This window comes from Elaeis guineensis, chromosome 10, assembly GCF_000442705.2.
Source record: "Elaeis guineensis isolate ETL-2024a chromosome 10, EG11, whole genome shotgun sequence".
NCBI classification, from domain to species: Eukaryota; Viridiplantae; Streptophyta; class Magnoliopsida; order Arecales; family Arecaceae; genus Elaeis; species Elaeis guineensis.
Window position 1 is genome coordinate 29,853,083 of NC_026002.2, and position 20,942 is coordinate 29,874,024.

At 38.9% G+C, this 20,942-nt stretch overlaps 1 protein-coding gene across 1 annotated transcript; it reads left to right on the forward strand.

The window, feature by feature from the left end:
• The first annotated feature begins 5,618 nt into the window (after positions 1-5,618).
• LOC105052620 (pentatricopeptide repeat-containing protein At4g21065) lies at positions 5,619-8,060 on the forward strand. Its single transcript, XM_073244904.1, has one exon. It carries the CDS (start codon positions 5,724-5,726, stop codon positions 7,317-7,319), a length of 1,596 nt encoding a protein of 531 aa, XP_073101005.1. The 5' UTR covers positions 5,619-5,723; the 3' UTR covers positions 7,320-8,060.
• Positions 8,061-20,942: the final 12,882 nt, after the last annotated feature.

A 20,942-nucleotide genomic window follows, 5' to 3' on the forward strand; every position in this document is an offset into this window, starting at 1 on the left:
ACTTCGAACAGAGATCTGGAAGCATCAGCGAGCGAGCTGTTGGTCCCCGCGCATCTCCCCGACTCCATTTTTGGTCGGAAACCAAACCAGCAGGTGGTAGGTCGAGACTATAGCTTTGAGGGCGTTTAGCCCGGGTCTTCCAAGTATGGCGTTGTAGGCCAAAGGTACTCGGACGACTGCAAAAGTTAAATGGACAGTGCTTTATCGTCGTTCGGTTTTGGCTGTCACGGGAAGAGTAATTTCTCCTTCCACCATGATGACTTCCCCGACGAAACCCACCAGGGGCGTAGAGACTCTTTCGAGCCGATCAGCCGACAGTCGCATTCGGAAGAAGGTCGAGTAAAACAAAATATTAGTCGAACTTCCATTATCAACAAAGATTTTTCTTACATCATAATTTGCTATTGTTGCCGAAATAACAATAGCATCGTCGTGGGAAGTTTGGATTCCCCGAGCATCTTCATCCGTGAAGGTAATTACATTGTCTTGGCATAGCTTCTTCGTCGGCTCCCCTCCAGCAGTTGTCCCTAGGTCCAATCATTTGGATATCATGTTGATAACCCCGACCGTGGGCTGATTGTTCGTCGCCTCCTCAGTCGGTTGGGATCGTCGATCGGGGATGGGTCGAGTCGGCAGGTTCTTTCAGAATTTTTTGAGATACCCTCAGCATATGAGGGCCTCGATTTCATCCTTGAGTTGGATGCACTGCTCAGTGTTGTGGTCGTGGCCTCGATGAAATCGACAGTACTTTCGTCGATCGAGGCCCTTTGCCTTCAAAGGCGGAGGCCGTCGCAGATATTCTTTCCCTTCGATCTCAATCAAAATCTGTGCACGAGCAGCAGAGAGAGGGGTATAGGAGTCATACCTGGAATGCGTCGGCCTCGGACTCCACCGTCGAGGTGATCTCGGGCTCCGTCGTTCAAGTGAGACATGTCTGTTGGTTGGGGGCCTGCTAGGCTCGACAGGAGCCCGACCTTTCCTTCGCTTCTCCTTCGGGCCCTTGGCCTCAGTCAGGTATCGGTCGGAAGCTCCCTCATCTGCGCGCATATATTTGTACGCGCGCTCCAGCAGTTCGACGTATGTCCGGGGGAGGGTCTTATCCAAGGAGTACGTGAATCAGGACCCCCTTAGCCCCCTCTTCATGGCTGAGATAGCCATGTCTTCATTGAGGTCCCGAACCTCGAGCGTGGCCGCATTGAATCACGTCACGAAGTGTCGGAGCATCTCGTTTTCTCCCTGCTTGAGGGAAAAAGGCTGTCGGAGGTCCGTGGGGGCTTCCGGCTAGTGCTGAAGTGGGCCACGAAAGCATGTTCGAGTTTCCCAAAGGAGTGAATGCTTCCTGAGCGGAGGTCGGAGTACCAGGCCCTGGGGGCCTTGCGAAGTGTGGCGGGGAAGCCGATGCAGAGAAGAGCATCGGTCGCCTCCTAGATCGTCATGAGAGCCTTGTAGCTCTCCAGATGATCAACTGGGTCGGTGGAGCCATCGTAGGGCTCCACATGAGGTATCTTGAACCGACTAGGGATGGCTCGTCGAGGATGAGTCGGGAGAGAGGTTGGGCAGTCTGAAAGTCGACGTCGTTCGAAGACTTCTGTCCGTCCACCCGCAGCAGGGCAAGCCGACGGTCAATTTTTTCGAACCTGCATTCGTAATCGTCGGCCCGTCGGTGCTGAGAGACCCCAGGGGTGGAGTCTCCCGATGAATCTGAGAGGGACGCAGACGGTGTCCGCAGCCGCTTCTCCTTCTTTGCTCGTTCCAGCTGGGAAGGAGACGGTCATCGGGACCGGTGGGCATCATGCTGTGTCCGCCTTTCCCCCTCACGGTGGGAGTACCGTGATGGCTGCTCCTGGGGAGGGGATGGAGACCGGTGCAGGCGTCGGTGGCTGCTCCTGGAGGGCATCGGGTGTGCCATCGGTCGCCCCGCCGGTGAGTGTGGCAACTGAGTTGGTTGTTGATGAAGGCTCTTGACCGCGTCTGTCAGCACAGTCATCTGCCGCACGATCGCCGTGATCTGCGCCTCTGTGGTCACCACGGGATGCGAAGAGCTAGGTTCCGCCATGGAGGGTGGAGGAGAGGCCTCTTCTCGATGGGAAGAGTGCCTTGCCGATCCGGTGGCCCTCGATCGCTGAGCCCTGATTCTAGTCATCTCGAAAGGATGTTTCGAATTCTATGGGGGTCATGATCCCTGTCGCCCCCCTTCCTGGCATGCCAAACCTGTTGCGGCCAATCCCCTCGTTGCCTGGTCGTCAGGAACGAGCGTCTGCAAAAGAAGTCCGCACTGACCAGAGGTGACTCCGACGGGGACCCTCCGACGGTCAAGTCAGAGAGGAGACTAAGCAACAATAAAAAAGAATCAAGGAGCTCAGCGAGAGAGAGGGAGAGGATAGAGTAAGCCCAAGGGTTTCGAAGGAACCTCCTCCAGCACTGTTGCCTTCCCCATTTTATAGTAGAGAGCGGCATGGCACCGTCATTAATGGCACAGACAATGGGAGAGTTGTCAAATCATCGGAGGCTGTCAGGGTCGTCATGGGGCTGTCAAATCATCGTGGGACTGTCAAATCACTAGGGTTGACCCATGTCTTAGGTGGGACAATGTCCCAGGGCGGTTGCGCCGCATGCTTTTGTCAGGGTGGTGGCCCTCAGTAGCCGTACGGTGTTCGGAGGAGCCGACCGACCATACGTCGGTATTTGGCCATAGGACGTTGGGTGAAGACCTAGGGACCCTCCGACGGTCAGTCGGGCGCGTGGCGGGAGTCGGATATCGGGCTCCGTAGTTCGGCCAGTCAAGAACGGAGAGGGTTTGCCTGACCGACATATATTCGATCGGACGGTGTCGGCAGTTGTCGGTCGGTGCGGTCGGTAGAGTCGGGCGCCGGTCAGGCGGGCCCGACGGTGAGTCAGCGTGAGAGGGACCGGTCGGTATATCCCAACAATAACCATGAGATGAAGTTCGTGGAAGGAAGCTTGACAAATGCCCCTGATACGGTATTAGGTCTTTTGTTCTTTCCTTCTCTACACTTTTCTCTCTTTCTTTATGATTCTTACATCTCTCTCTCTCTCTCTCTCTCTGTGTGTGCTGAAATTTGATTTCAAGGCAAATTTCTCTTAAAGGATGATGGCAGGGATGGTTTTCAAAGGAAAGGTTATCCAGATCGGGGCTACAAGCAAAGGATAAGATTATTAGATATCAGAGAGCCAGGTGCTATCAGAGAGCCAAGTGATACCAGAGCACTAGATTATTCGGGTTGCGGTGGTGTTGATCAAGATTGAAGAAGATAGAGAAGTCAGATGCAATCAAGATGAAGATCAACTACCAAGGGTTGATCGATGCTCTCTTGTGCAAGTGCAAGGAGAAACTGTCTACTATGAAAGATGCCAATGGGAGCTCAATACGAGGCAGAGATGGATTGGATACGAGACTGAAGACTCAGGAAGATGATACGCGACATCGCTAAGAAGCTATCCCGAGCAGGTCTCACGTCATACAGGACAGAGATAGGATCGAGCGGTCTGACTCGACTCCTATGTTTGCCCATCCATGAGTAGCAGGAATATGTCCCAGGCATAGAAGCGAGAAGATCCAAAAGTTCTCAAAATCAGGTGGATGCCGAATATCAAGTCGAGGTGGAGATTATTGAGATTTGATGCCTCGAATTCGATGCACAACAGCGAAACCCACAGCAGCAGAAACCTAAACATGAAAAGCCCATGAAACGCGGCCTAGGGACCTGCAGCACGGGCACGTGGACGTGCGGCCCCGGCCATCCGTGTGATGCGGTCCATGATGGACCATGGGAGGAAGTCACGGTCCATGCATGCCCTATGGACCACCATGGTGCAGGAGCCAAAAATCACGGTCCAGAGGAGGTTTTGCACGATCCAGCGATCAAAAAGGCACGCGATCGCGATCGAATGGCGATCAAGTGTGAAGCCCTCCTCTTTATTTTTACCACAGACTAGTATACGGACGGAAGGAATCCCACAGTTATAAGGGTAGTCCCTTATCTGGTGCACCACTATTGCAGTCAAGAACTCATGTCTCGGCACATGAAGTGTTGTCCACTCTGACCCATGGGCATCATAGTTTTGTCCTTCAAAAAGTGTCTCACATGAGATAGATGGTCCCTTCCTCTATAAATTAAAGTCTTCCTTGACTCACAACTAATGTAAGACTGATGATGTCCTCCCTTCTATACCAATACAATCTTATACTTTTCCTAGGGTTCAAGCATAATACTTCTTGATATTGTATTGATTGGACAAAAAAAAATTTACTACCATCCATGGTGGTGAATATAAAAGCATTTCCAAGATAGACCTCTTTCACAATAAATGGTTATTGTGTCCTCCCCAATTATGTATGAACTTTTATTTAATATTATATGATTAGACCTTCTTTAGAACTAAACATTTGGCTCAAACTCTTGTAATTGGCCTCTTGTTGTAAGCTCTTACTATCCTCCTTTAGTAACATTGTGGATGCAAATAACTTTAAACCTTTTCATATCTAGTAAGTCCAATTGGGTCCATCAATCATCCAACCATTAAAGGAATCTAAACCTTTATATATTACATTGCTCTATATGCAAAGGTGTTACTTGTATAGAAATTTTGACATAAGGACTCATGTTGCATTTAATACCACTTTGTTATATAATATAGAGATCTTGAGCACTCAAGATCAATGAATAAGGATAATATCTTTGAACTAGTCTTTTTGGTAAGATTTTAGATCATTATAAATGATATCAAAATAGACCCGATCCTTGACTTATATGAATTAAAAGGACATTGCAACATAGGCTCTCATATTTCTTCATTTGATATGACATCAATCATATGATAGAGGGATTTTGAGTACTTACATTCAAAAAAAAAAAAGAGATTTGAGTATTTATACAAAGCCAATGAACTCTAATGATATCTTCTAACTAACCTTACTACAGCATGAGCCCTCATATATAGTCATATAGGCCTGTCTTTAATAATACAGTTTTTTGTAGTTCCTAATTAAATTGTAGGTTATCCATGATCAAATCGAAGCTAAACTCCACCGCAAAGGTGGTTAAATATAAATGGCTGTCGATTGTATCTCCGACATGAAAGGATGATTCATCTTCTTTCATATGAATCTACCGATGGATCATGCAAACATCATGTGGAATTCTATTATGTATAGGCTAATGAATAAGATTTATACAAAGATAATGAACTCTAATGATATCTTCTAACTAACCTTACTACAGCATGAGCCCTCATATATAGCCATATAGGCCTGTCTTTAATAATACAGTTTTTTGTAGTTTCTAATTAAATTGTAGGTTATCCATGATCAAATCGGTGCCAAACTCCTCCGCAAAGGTGGTTAAATATAAATGGCTGTCGATTGTATCTCCGATATGAAAGGATGATTCATCTTCTTTCATATGAATCTACCGGTGGATCATGCAAACATCATGTGGAATTCTACTATGTATAGGCTGATGAATAAGGGTTTGAAGTGCTTTGAGAGCTGTGTGGAGTTCCATCAAACGGATGACGTGGTATACAACTCGAGGTCAATATAGGGGACCGAATCCTTGGTTCAACGAAGGGAGCGAGAAACAGCCGATAGTCTTGTGGCAGTAGCACTAATAAAGAATATCCGAACCTTTGGTTTCATCGTAGCCGTCCATGCAACTTACTGCAAACTTATCTGCATTTCACGCGCCAACCAAAACCAAAGTATGCTGCGCGCCTTTGTAACGCCCAAGAATCTCGTCATATTCCTCCGCGCCACCACCTTCATCTCCCGAGCCCGCCTCTCCTCCATCGCTGGCGACCAAACCCCTGCTTGGATGTCCTCCAACCAAATAATGCAACGCCACCCCCGCCTCCTTTCCCTTGAGACCTGCGACTCCCCGCGCCAGCTCCAACCCATCCTCGCCTACGCCATCGTCTCCGGCCTCTTCCGCAACCCCTTCGTCGCCAGCCGCGTCCTCCACTCCGCCGTCTCCTCCTCCTCAACACCCGACCTTTCCTTCGCCTCCCTGGTCTTCTCCCAGATGGAAAAGCCAAACCTCTTCTCCTGGAACACCATCATCAGAGCCCTCGCCGCTTCTGAAGACCGCTCCCGGTCGGCCGCCTTCTCCGTGTATGCCGAAATGCTCCAGAGAGGAACTCTCCCAGATAAGTACACCTTCCCTTTCTTGCTCAAGGCTTGCCGCTCTTCTCGTGATCTCTATTTGGGTAGATCGGTCCATGCTCATGCCTTCGTTCTGGACTTTGATGCTGATCCATTCGTGCAGACAGCAATTGTGAGGATGTACTTGTCATGTGGGTCTCTAGGAGATGCACGCAAGGCCTTCGATGGAATGCCCCATAGAGATGTTGTCGCGTGGACTGCGATGGTCTCAGGTCTAGTCGATCAAGGTTGCCATTGGGAGGCATTGGAGGTGCTTAATGAGATGAGGTTTAATGATTTGGATGTCACTCCTAATGTTGCTACGATGGTCTCTGCCATGTCGGCGTGTGCGAATTTAGGGTCTTTGGTTCATGCCAAGAGCTTGCATGCATATGTAGAGAAGGTTGGCTTAGAAGGGGATGTTTTCATTAGGAATTCATTGATCGACATGTATGCAAAGTGTGGGAGCATTGCTCATGCTGTTCAAGTGTTTCATAGCATGAGTGAGAGGGACTTGCATTCTTGGACAGCCTTAATTACTGGCTTGGCTTCACATGGATTTGGTAAAGAAGCTCTTGATGTATTCTCACAGATGCAAGGGATGGATGTCGTGCCCGATGCAACCACCTTTGTCGCAGTTCTTTCTGCTTGCAGCCATGCAGGGTTGGCAATTGAGGGGCTTGAGATTTTTGACTCCATGGAGAGGGTACATGGAGTTGTGCCAGAGCTCAAGCATTATGGGTGCATGGTGGATCTTTTAAGTAGGGCAGGACTCGTGGGTTGTGCCTATGAGCTTGTCTCAAGCATGCACATAGGACCCAACTTGGTGATTCTGGGGGCTTTGTTGAGTGCATGTAGAATTCATGGTGACTTAGAGATAGCTGAACTTGTTTCAAAGAAAATTGAGTCAATCTGCAGGTACAAAGGAGGTACGCCTGTACTTTTATCGAATATGTATGCAAACAAACAACAATGGAATGAAGTAGCTTCAATCAGGGAGATGACAGGAAAGGATGCAAGTAAGCCTCCAGGGTGGAGTTGGATTGAAGTCAGAGGTGTCATTCATGAGTTCTTGGTCGAGGACAGATCACATCCACATTATAAGGAGATGCATTTGGTGCTGCATGAGCTGGGGAAATTGATGGAAGAATTTGTTTGATATAGGTTCCATTTATAAGACAATATCTCTGATCTGAGTTTGTTTCAAAACAGTTTAGATTAGAGTTTGATGGTAATCAATCGAATTCTGATCGGTCGTCATGCTGTTCGGCATGGCTTATGAACTATATTCTGGCTAATCAATCAGGGCACAAATGAAAATGGAGGAATATTCTTCTAAGGTAGTAAATGAGTAGCCTTATTTTTTTTCAGATAACGCAATTCACCGAGGACTTGAAACAATGATCACAAGTTTCAGTAGAAATGGATGGGGGATGCATTTGGAAGCAGTTATATTCGCTAATTCTTTTTGGTCTTTGCAGAAGAGAAGGCAAATTTGTAATCGGAAACAATCCAAATTTTTCTAACAAAAAGAAGTCCTTGCAGGTTGTTATTTAGCATTATCTTGATCTAAGAATACAAATTCAGAATTGGATCCAGTATATTCATGCTAAACTCATTCAACGATTTTTTAATACAAGAGGCAAATACTCTGGAGCTCTCTAGTGGAAGACGGAGGGATGTTGATCGATTGCATCTTTCTAGAATTTGAACGGTCCACTTGATGAAAAGTGGGGAACAACCCATGTATATATTTTCTTCTATTTTATTTGTGTATTCTGAAGTAATAAGGGCTAAATGCCTCCTAACATTGTGATATTAGCGTTTTGTACATACACTTTTGTGTGCATTTTATGTTAATAAGGTTCCCCCAAATGCAACTTCTGTTGGTATGCTTTGTATTGAGCAATTGCATATGATATACTTTGTATTGGATGGTAGGTTCCCCATCTTTTAATTTGAAAGCCAGTAAGAAAGCAGTTGAACGAGGGGAAAAGTTTTGAAGTCAAAAAGGAAGTACAAGAATACATTTAAGTTGATGAAAATGTTAAACAAATAAAGAGAACTAGAGTAAATTAGCATATAAACGTATGAATGCATACATAAATGACTATGGAAAATCTACGAACAAAAACAAAGAGGGCTGACTATAACTAAAGGTTTTCTGAAAATTTTATGATGACTTGCGTGTATAAACTGTGATTGATCATCAGAGAGTGAGTGAATGACTTATAGTTGTTTATTTAGTTATATGTTGTAAAGAATTTTGTAAAATTTTAGATTTATTTTGTTTGGGGTCCTCAACATTTTTTCTAAAATTTTAGATGCTTAGATGTTTGTTGGACGAAAAAGCAATATACTAAAATAAAGCTTATAAAAATACTCAGTCTTTTTAATGTTGAGGACTAAACTAGGGCTATAACATATATGCCATGGTATTATGAGAATATCAAAAGGCACATTGTGCACATAGATCGCTAGGAGGATGGCTTGATGCATATTTGTCTTTCCAAACTCACTATTTGCACATATCCCTCTCTTTTTACCTTGTATTCCATCGTTGTTCGTCCCATTAAATTTTGACCATCGATAATAATATGTAGCCATTTAATTGTAAATTGTCAACATTACCATTTTTTGTCTAACCTAACCCTTTGATTGATAGAAATAATTCTATCTAATACTCTTTTTAGCTTCTTAGCAACTACTTTATAAATTATTTTATAAATGACATTGCATGAGCTAATAGGGCGATACTGAATCATATTTTCTGGATATATTTCTGATTTTTGGGATAAGAGCAGTATGAGTGTAGCTATTCCATAGCTGACCATTATTCAAGAAAGGAAGGCAGGCTTTATTAACATCATTATCCATCGTACGTCAATATTTTCTGGAAGAAAAGGTGAGGCATACCATCATCGTCTCCGCAGCGTGATTTGGATGGGTTAATCAAGAAAACTGAGTCTCACACCTCCTCTAAAAGAAGGTCCCTTTTAAGGATTCTATTCATGTGATCTGTCGGTGGGTTCACTGATCTCAAAATTGTGTCAAATTTTTTGTCCAGAAGTAGTAAATAATTTTCAGAACAACCATCTGTCTAGAACACATTTTATGGAGCACTGGTACAATCACCAGCGAGTTTAATGTATCATGAACTTTTTGCTATGTCCAAATTTGTCATCTTATACCGATGGCCATCCTTCTTATTTTGTAGAGAGTGGGCAGTCTCTTGGGCCATGCTGTCTCTTCCAGTGACGAAAGTTTTGTGTTCTGTCCCAGCTCCGACGTTGAGCGCACTATCTCATTCAATTGATCCATATAGCCTTTATTTTTCAACACATATTTAATACTAATAAGTTGATTTTTTTATTTAAAAATTTTATACGATAAAAATAACTTTCTTAAAAATTATGACATCCTTTCTTAAATATTATAATATTCTTTCACAAAAATTATGATATCCCCTGCATAAGAGGCTAAATTAAAGCGAGGTGTTATAATTTTTATGAAGAAGTATCAAAATTTTTAAAAACGGATGTCATAATACTGCATGGAGGAAAAAAGATAATAAATATATGAGGAAACAGTATTATGACATCCATTCTTAAAAATTATGATACTCCTTCATAAAAATTATGACAGTCGCTTGAGTTTAGCCTTTTTATACAGAGGATGTCATAATTTTTGTGAAAGGATGTAATAAATTTTCAGAAAGGATGTCATAATTTTTTAAGAAAAATATTTTCATCATATAAAATTTTTAAACGAAATAATAAATCTGCTGACATTAAATATGCATTGGAAAGTGATGGCTACGTAAATCAATTAGACAAGACGGTATACTTCATATTGGATTTTCTACATCGTAGATGGTGCACAAAGAATTTCTACATCACACAAAAAAACTAACCTTGGGTGGTGGGCTTTCTCTCGTTGGAGATAAGAATTAGGTAAATTCTGTTCCCATCGTTTAATTAGGAAAGGGAGAGTAGGCCATGGACAGACTGTCATCAGGGGTTCCGCAACTTGGTATGAAACTGAACAAATCCATTCTGGTCTATTGTTTTATTTTCCCTCACAGTCTTTTATAGATCTGATAAGACTGGATCTGCTACTCTCCCATGCACAAAGATGCTTACATGGTAACAATGGCTATGCTTATCCCCCAATTTTTTTTTTTTTTAATAAAAAGAGTGGGGACAGGGGGGATCATGAGGGCTCCCTTCCACTAGAAAATATCCAATGCGTCAGATTAAGACGGCTCACTTGACAAGCTAGATGGCCACAGCTCCCCACCAGAGGGCTAGAATGGGGCTCCCCTTGACTCCTGGGTGAGTACATCACCCCGATGCCCTATTAGGCATCCAAGCGGACCAGTATCACTCTGCGCACACCTGACCAAGACCGAGGGTATTCGGTCCCTCATTTAAGCGGCACCCATGCCTAGAACCAAGCCCGAAGCCTTGAGCCCACAACTGAGCCCGGAGCCAGGCTTGAGTTGAGCCCCAGGCCCAACCCACCATTCATTCTCTCCCTCCCTCTCTCTCTCTCTCTCTCATTGTTTTCAACTCAATTAGACTTACCAAGCTGCTCTTATATTGGAATCAGTTCAAATTAAGTGCGAATTGAGGTTAAAATAATGATAGATAAATCAAGGTGAATTAACCTTATCTCAATTCCATCCCCAGTCAAAACGTGCTCTTGTTTAGTTGAGGCACTGTGCTGGACCGATGTGCATGGTGCGGTGCCAAATTTGTTTTCATGGCCGGAACAATCAAGGATCACATTTGGATCGACGAGTGAGTATAAGACATGCAAAAAATGACCATGCCACCTCCCATATTTTTATGAAAGATAACAAATAAAATCCGGATATATTCTTACGAAAAATTACGCTAGTATACCACTTATAGCCAAGCAAAAGAGAATCTCTATCAATTCGTGCACAGAAAATGAGAAGTGGCAAAATCATACCAGGATGGTCTAGCATAATGTTATATCATTATGAAAGGGGATTGGAAACAGTCACTCTTTAATCGCTACAAAAATTCATAATCAAAAGTCTAATCATTCATCGTTGATGGATAAAATCTTCTAGTACTCTGATCCGTCATAGACAGCTATAAAAAAAACCACCAAATTTGCCATCCTATTAGCTGTCTTCAAAATTTATTATTGGTTGATGCAATTGATTCTATTTATTGGAGGCTCAATGGAGCAATCCGATATTAATGAAAAGAAAAAAAGAAAAAAAAAAAAAAAAAAGCCATACAACCGGAACCTTAAATGATCCAATCCAATCAGCCTGACGCAGGTGCGGGCCCTGGGGGATGTCAGCATGGGACTATCCTTCACCGACAAAAAAAATAATAAAAAAAGTCTATTGCCTCCGTTAGTTTTTTTTTTTTTTTTTGGTACAATTATTTTCTTCAGTACTTGGAGGCATGATATAAAACGGGTTGTACTGCATACATGGTATCTGCCCGCATCTTACCATTCTCTATCTATGTCCGATCCAGTAGCACGTGCGAAGCTGTATATAATACCGCAAAACGGTATTCCCAAAAAGAAAATTTAAACCTTGTTTCATATGAACCTTAATGATCCAGATGTAGTAGCAAATTGGACAACTTACAAGATTAATTAAATAATATATGATTGTCACTGAGTTGGATGATCAAGGTTTGAATGGAGTTGTTTCATTTAGACATTTGATTCAGTAGCTGATTCAATTAGTACCAACCAATTCAATCCAAATTTGATCTTTGAGTTGGATCATTAAGTTATGCAAGGTACAAGCTACATATTTTTAAGTAAATATCTATATTAAATAAATATATTTTTAAGTAAATATTGCTATTTACCTCAGATTCTAACCTTTTTGAGGGGTTACCTAATCAATCTCCGTGACGGCAATGGGGCAACTTTTCACAGCATAATGCTTGCTGTGCTCAACCCTTACTTGTTCATTGGTTGCCTCCTTCTGCATGAGTGTTAAAGGTAAATTTTGATGCATCAGTGGTGGAGGACAAGTGTTATAGCTCAAACCTCAGCCCACCAAAGCCATTCAAACGAAAAAAAAAAAAAAAACAGAGTAAAATCGGAAAGAAGACTCTCGGTAGGAGTCTTCTTCTCCGACGAGTCCCGGGCAAATTAGGACTCCTAGGACCCCTTGGAGTCCTAGGGTTCTCTATAAGAAGACCTCCTCCCTCTTGAGACCGATCATTGGTCTCCTCCCTCTCTCCTTCTCTCTGATTTTCTCGAATTAGAACCGCGCATCCGAGATTATGAATCGAGAGTCGCGGCAACCGCCGCATACTCATGAAGAACTCTCTCCATAAGCATGCAAGGCATCTCATCACGATATCAAATGCATCGCAGCGGAATAAATTCAAATAATTATTATTCAACTGTAATTCAAGTAATTAAATCAAATGTCTTACATCAAATAAAATTTTACTAAAACAATAAATCTAAGTTCAATGAAGTTGACAATGCTAAATCTCGCCTCTAAAAGCTCTGTCCCAATATTTCTTCCCACGCTCGAAATTAATTATCTGAATCTGAAAAATAGAAAGAAAGGTAATGAGCTAGACAACCCAGTAAGTAACAAGCATCTCTACCAGATATTTCAGATATTATATAATTTTCAAGAATAATGCTGCAATTAAACATAAAAATATATTTCATGCTGATTTAATGTAAATCCAATATTTTCAAATATTCACATATAATATAATCATAAATCCGATTCGATTCAAAACACTCGTAACTCAACAGCCTCGACTATGACCAACGTTTAACCCCTATTGGCGGGGTCCACAGAATACCAGCGCACAACCTCCACTGGCAGGGTCCACAAATACCAGCGCACAACCCCCACTGACAGGGTCCACAAATACCAGCGCACAACCCCCACTGGCAGGGTCCACAAAGTACCAACGTATAATCCCCATTGGCGGGGCCCACTGAAACATAGTTAGGCTGAGAGCATAAATCCGATCTATATCAAAATACTTAGTACCACAATATATATCATAATCTTTCACTAAACATGTGCATAAATCGATATACCATAACATTTCAAAAGCACTTTTCTTTCAAAACATAATTCCATAAATCATGCATAATTTTAGAGAATAATTATTTATTTTCAGAATAAATATGAAATATCTCGAGAAGATGATTCATTACTTACCTTTCACGGAGCACTGAATGAACAGATCGACTAACTTCTAGGAGATTCTTCCGTGCCTATTATCCAAAATTATATTTTTACATTAATTTTAATTCAAAATTAAATCTAACAAATCCCAAAATCAACATCTCGCTTAAAATCAGACTCGTCTCTAAACTTGATCAGAATCATCAGATGAAGCCTTCCCCTACGCTAATCCTAGAGGAAATAACTTTAGAGAGAGAGAAATCCATCAGGAGAGAGAAACAAGCTAGAGAGAGAAAATTTTAGAGAGAGAAAGTTCAATTCCAGAGGGAGAAAAATCAGGGTTCAGACTGAGAGAAGAGAGAGAAACTCTCTCTCTCATCAATTTCAATTTTATTTATTTATTTATTTATTTATTTATTTATTTACTTATTTATTTATATTTATATATATATATATTTGTTATTATTTTTTTTTCTTTTTCTTCTTTTCTTTTTTTTTCTTCTTTTTCTTTCCTTTTCTTTTTCTCTTTTTCCTTCTTTCTCTTTTTCAGATTCAGATAATTAATTTCGAGCGTGGGAAGAAATTTTGGGATAAAGCTTTTAGAGGCGAGATTTAGCGTTGTCAACTTCAATTGAACTTAGATCTATTGTTAGCAAAAATTTTATTGGATGTAAGACATTTGATTTAATTACTTGAATTACAGTTGAATAATAATTATTTGAATTTATTCTGCTGCGATGCATTGATATCGTGATGAGATGCCTTGCATGCTTATGGAGAGAGTTCTACATAAGTATGCGGCGGTTGCCATGACCCTCGACTCACAATCTCGGATCGGAGGCGTGACAATTAATATAGTCATGGCTACATAAGTCATGGCTAGATCAAAATCATGGATGATCAAATCTAAAGATTCATAGTCTGATTAAGGTGGGTGCCAATACGCTGTTGTTTTAAGATAACATGATAAGATGCCTTGCATGCTTATAGGAAGAAGTTTTTTATGAGTATGCGGCGGTTGTCATGACCCTCGATTTACAATCTCGGATCGAGGACGTGACAACAAGACTGTTGTTGGTTTCATTATTTGTAACTTTCGAGAACAAATGATTCAAGTAGGTGGCAAGCAGTTACAACATACGGATGTACCTAAAGCTGAGTTAATTGCTGCGTGGTTGGAGGTTAAAACTACTATACAAGAGCAATATATGAATCGAGTGTGACTAGAAAGAGACTCTAAAACAGTTATTAGTTGGATAAATACACCGAAAACTTGTTTAAATGTACATCTTCCTTTTTTGCGGGACCAGTGGCAATGGAAGCGAATAGCAACCCTATTCAAGGTGTCATACATCTTGCGAGTATGCCTCATATTGCTTTGCAAGGAGATTTTTTATGGATGAACCAATCCACACTAGATCCGTTATGTGCATATATTTTAAAAGCAGATGGATATGGAGTACTATTTACAAGAGAACAAAAGTGAGCAAATTGTTGGAATGCTCAGGTTAGGATATCAAATACTTGATCTTCTTCATTGTGCGGCTGCTGATCTTTAGGCTTGCATTGTTGGCTCCTTGCTACAACCATAGGCATGGTTCGGTGGATAAGCATGGACAATTTACTAAGAAATATGCAGATTTCAAAAGAACATACACGGAAAATTGAGATATATGCAAAAAGCAAAAGGATAAATGAAAAGAAAAAGAAAAAACAAAAAGAAATCAAAAAAGGAAAATGAAAAGAAAAAGAAAAAAAAACAAAAACAAATCAAAAAAAAGGAAAAAAGAAACAAGGAAAAAAAAAAGCAAAGGAAAAGATGAAAGGAAAAAATAAAAGAAAGAGCAAATCAATGGATGGGAATGGAAAAAATAGGATTTCTACTAACTTTGCCTTATTTTGGCTACAGGTATCCAAGTCAATATGTATTTACATGTGTCAACTTGTTTATTGCTGTTGCTTCGCCTCATTTGCTTACATTAAGGAATACAGACTTTGGCACGATAGATGGTGCCATTGGTATCAATGGTCGCATGGTATGGCTGCTTCACGTTGCTACTTATTTCAGATTGCTGACTTAAATTGGGGAAAATATTTTGGAAGGACCACACTACAAGTTCATATGCTGCCATCTGAACTGTATAAAATTTGGGTTTATTAGTGGCACGGCGATACACATACTTTATGTCTTATTACAGTGGGTTCTTACTAGTAAGTATCAACCAGAAGTTGTATCCGGTGTATGCATATATGGCTCAATATTATCTGGATCAACACATCATTACATGAGTTTTCTGGAATCCATATAGGATGAGTATGCATTTTTTTGGCACTTCAGCTAGAGTCCTCTGTCCTGTTATGCTCCTCTGTCAACCATATGTAAATAGACAAGGTCCTTTACAAAGGGAAAAGAAGGGAAAGTTGAAACAAATACAAAAAGCAAAGGAAAAAAAGAAAAGAAAAAAAAGGAAATACAAAAGAGTTGGGAAAGGATAAAAGGAAAAAGAAAGGAAAAAAAGCAGAAAAAAGAAAAAAATAAATGAAAAAAAGAAAAGGAAAGGAAAAAAAATTGAAAATCAATATGTTTATCACTAACTCTCTTTGTTTTTGATTACAAGTTTTTATGCTCAATTATGCTTATCTGTTACAATTATAGTAAGGGATGTAGGATTGGGCAGGTAGGTTGTGGTTATTTGGATCAAGGGATTCATATCAGGACCGATTCATCTCATTACTTACTTCAAGCTGCCAAAGTCAATCACTGCAAAAGGGTTCGTAATTCAAATGATGTTTGGGCAGCAATGCTGGAAAAATTAAATACTACAAGCTTGCAAGGATCACAGGTACAATTGTTATGTTACCGACTGACCAACGTAGATGGTTGGATTCTTCACACCAGCAGTAAATCAGAAAGTCAATGTCCAATTTACCTACATGGCTCAATATTGCATGGGTTAATACATTGCTGCATGGGTTACCTGCCATACCTGCAGCTTGTTTGTCGTTCATTAATTTGGTGGCTCTAGCAGAGCGCTTTTGGCCTGTTATGTTGCACCTCAATTATCTGTAACCAGGTCATTGCCGTGTTTTGCTGGTCAAAGTTTAAGTTTTCTGAAACTGTATGACATTGAGCTCCTGCTTTGTGCTTTACTTCCACAGGATGCTCCTTGTGGTGCAATATGCTTTTCTGATCAATGAATAGCTTTCTTTATTCAAAAAAAAAAAAAAAAAATCTACATCCATTTTCATGTTCCAATAAATGGACAATATCGAACTACATAAACAAAAACAAGCAAGATATGGAATCTTAGTGTTCTTGACTAGGATCATAAGTGTGTATCAAATGTTTCTACCTCTTAAATAAATTATATTCTTCGGGCATTACACATGCTAAATACTAGACTATATAACAAAATATTTTTTTGACTTTTTTTTGATAGACAATAAATATACTTTTGATAGCCTGTATATAAAATATATATAGATGGTATTTTATGTGGCCAATCATATTTGGACTACAATATGGGATTCCATAATTAGTCCATCTTCTCAATTTAAAAATATTTTATTTTCTGATATATATATATATATATATATATATATATATATATATATATATATATATATATATATATATATAACTTTTGTCATCCAAACTAGCTCTTTTGTTGCCTATGAAACATGTTTTATTTGCCTACTAGCAATAGTACATCAGGGAATTATTTGAGTCTGATGTCATAGACCAGGAAATGTATGTGATAAATAGAGCTAAATGGTGTTTAAACTGCTTTTAAGATGCCCATATTTTAGCCACATGCCAGGTGGGGGAAACTGCACTTTAGATAAGCCGGGTATAGCCCAAAACAATAGTCCACAAATGCGTCCATCGAGGAATTAACAAAATGGAATGAACGGAAAAAATTGCGAGTTTTCTAGATTAGGATTCGGACACTTTAATGTACATACAATACATATTTAATATTTTAATTTCTCAACCTAAAACAACACCCAAGCTTACCCCTCTTTTGGGCCAGGTACAACAGTTGCTATTATTCGTTTATGTCATCATAATTAATCATGTTCGGTATCAAATAATTCCATCAATATTGGCCTTGCATAGAGAAAATAAATATTTAAGATGCATAAAGTATTTCTTATAATGTTGTTTGATGAGGAAAAATCCTTATGGCAGCAGCTCAACATTGAGAACAAGGTCGTTTTGAAAGGGTGGGCAAAGGATATGGTTTCTATTCAAGTTAGAAAACCCACGCCACCGCCAATTTTATGTCCTCGTGATTCCTTTTCTCCTTATTCTTATTTTTCTAGTTTCCTAGTTATCTAGTACCAGTAAGAATTTTTTTTTTTTTCTTTTTCTTGTTTTAGGCTATGAATTTGTAAGGTCCACAAGCTAGGGATTCAAGTGGGTGGAATTTAATAAACTCTGCTTATTTGCTTCAGAATTTTCGGTCCCTACAAAAAGGATCCAATATTTTTTTCTTCCATTTTTTTTCTTTTTTTCTTTTTTTTTTGCTGAAACTATCATACCTATTATATAAACACAGACCAAAATTTATTTCATTTATTGAACTTTTAACTAACGTATGCTTCAAGAAATCTATAGTTAATATTATTTTTTCAATTAATCAACTACAAAGTTTCAAGTTGTCTCAGATTAAGAGATGGCGAGGAATTCATCAAAGAGATAAATAATGTTTGTCTATTTAATACGGATGAAAAAAATTTATTCTTTTTTCATATGGAACTTTAGAGTACCTGTATATTACCAATGCATAGATTTGCTTCGACCCAACCTACTGTCAATCCTACCTCTGTGTTTCAACTTATAGCTTAGTTGGGTAATCCAGCAAAATTTGGATTAAATTTTCTATTGGATTCATGGGCTGTGAATTTCATTTGAGCGTAACCCATATCAATCCAATACTCTTAACTCAAATCTTGTGCGAAAGAGAAAACATCCTCCATGATTTTTTTCTGCAAACGAACAAATCCCCAAGTTGGGTTTCAACAAGTTTTTAAATAATGCTGAGCTGGATCGGCTAACTTGACTGATTTTTGTGACATATTTATGTCAAAATATCTAAATAAGTTTTAATTTAATAATTTACACATTGGCAATCTCCAAAAGGGATCTTCTCATGGGCAAAAGGGTTTGCAGTATGGGTCAGGATAAATACAGGTTATAATAAAATTTATCCTAATTTTGATCTACATATATATAACGCTTCATAAATTCCCTTCCGACTCTTTATCCTAGTCGCTCCGTTTGTAAGAAAAATTAAACATGTGAAAGATTACATGTTATATACTAAAAGAATTTATATGCTGAGATATTTAGTTATTCATGTTGATAGTTCATCACTTTTCTTAGTTAAAATGATATTTGATTTATTAAAGAATAATATTTTTATTTATTATATTTTTATTATTATTAAAAATTTGATTTACTATGTTTTATGTCTTCGGCTCATATTTTATTTAATATTATATAAAATACTTAAATTTGTTTTTATATTTTTTATTTATTTAATTTATAGTAAAAAATTAAATTATATAATTTTATTGCTTCATCTAACTCTATTATATGTGTGTGTGTGTTTGTATATGTCAGTGTTTATGTATATATGCTTGAATGGACGGATGGAGGGAACAAAAGTCATATGGGGCAGGCACTATAAAATATCATATATGGTTGGCTTCATAATGTGTCACATGTCTTTTAATACTAATTTTAAAAAATAACTCTAGATGTTGACTTTTCTACTAATGAAGTTATTAGTCCCATGATTAAAGTATTCTCTTTTTTCTTCATTTTCAGCATATAACAATATATACTATATAGCCATTTGATACACACTAAATATATAAGTAGGTGATACATATTGTTAGTTTTTCTAATACACATCCAATAACAAAATAACGACCTAATACATACCTGCAGATAAATTGATGTATAGTTTATCGAACTTAGTATTCATCAGTATACAGTATATGACTAGTTGATACACATCCAATAACATATGCATCCAACATCCCAATACATACCTCTAGATAAAGTAATACATAGTTTTTAAAAGATAGTATTTATCAACACACAGTATATGAATAAATGATATATACTAGATGGCTTATTGATATATACTATAAAATTTTTTGATACACATCTAGCAACAATTCAATATATACTTACAAACAAATTGATATATAGTTTATCGAACTTAGTATTCACTAGTACACAGTATATGATCAGTTGACACACACCTAGCATAATATTCATCTGACGTCTCAATATACACCTCTAGATAAAATGATATATAGTTTCGGTGAACTTTTAGATATAAAAATCTTAGAAAAAAAGAGGGATTTGGAAGAGAAAAAAAGACCTTGAGATATGTATTGGGTTATATTGGGTGTGTATCAAAAAAGCTTATAAAATGTATCAATAAGCCATCTAGTATGTATCATTTACTCATATATATATTGTGTGCTAATGAATGCTAGATTTTGAAAATTATGTATTGCTTTACCTAAAAGTGTGTATTGAAATATTGGATAAATATTTTACTAAGTGTGTATCAATCAGTCATATACTGTGTACTAGTAAATACTAAATTTGATAAACTATGTATCAATTTAATTGTAAATGGATATTGAGTCGTTGCTGTGTGTGTATCAGAAAAGCTTACAGTATGTATCATCTCATTATATATTTTGTGTGTGTTATATGGTCATATGGTATATATTACTATGTACTGAAAATAAGAAAAAAAGAGAATACTTTAACCAAAAGACTAATAAATTTGTGAATAGAAAAATTTTAAAATTTTAAAATTATTTTTTAAAATTAATATTAAAAAATACATGGCATATTATGCAGTCCGTTTCATATAATATTTTATAGTGCCGGCCCAATATGATCTTTGTTCGATGGAGGGAGGGACGGATGCTGGTCACCGATATCCAAACTTGATGTTTCTTCCATGAAAATCCTCGCTTGGATCTCATGCATCCCATAGAATAGTATATACACAGGTCCCCAGGAGTCCAGAGTCCCCCTTCATTAGATTCATTAACGTATGCAGGCTTTAATGTTGTTGGGAAAAGAAACCCCACTTCTATAAAACAAAGGCGGTAATTAAGAAGACGTTGCAGACACGGAGTGAGGCACTACCTCACCAGCACATGTATTGTCTATTTGTTTTCCACCCTTTCTGCTTTATTCTAGTTCTACTTCCTTGCAACTATTCTTTCCCCATCTACCCAGTTCCATCCCCCTCAAGGTGGAGATGGGAGCAAAGAGAGAGGTGGAAGAATAGACATATTGTTATTTGCTAATCATTCAACTGCCTATACATAAACATCAACAATTCCTGATCAAATGCTTGCTCCATTTGTTAGAGAACTTAATTACTTGCTTGCTCGATGTAGTTGTAGAACTACTAAAATTCCAATATATATATACACTACTGTGGTATATATGTAGTATGCTGCCTTTTCTTTTCTTTTTTTCCTGAAAAAAAATGTCAAACTGTGGTATGTGGTATTGGTTGCTCATCCATTATCTTTGATGGTTAAGTTGAAAGACCTAAGATATCC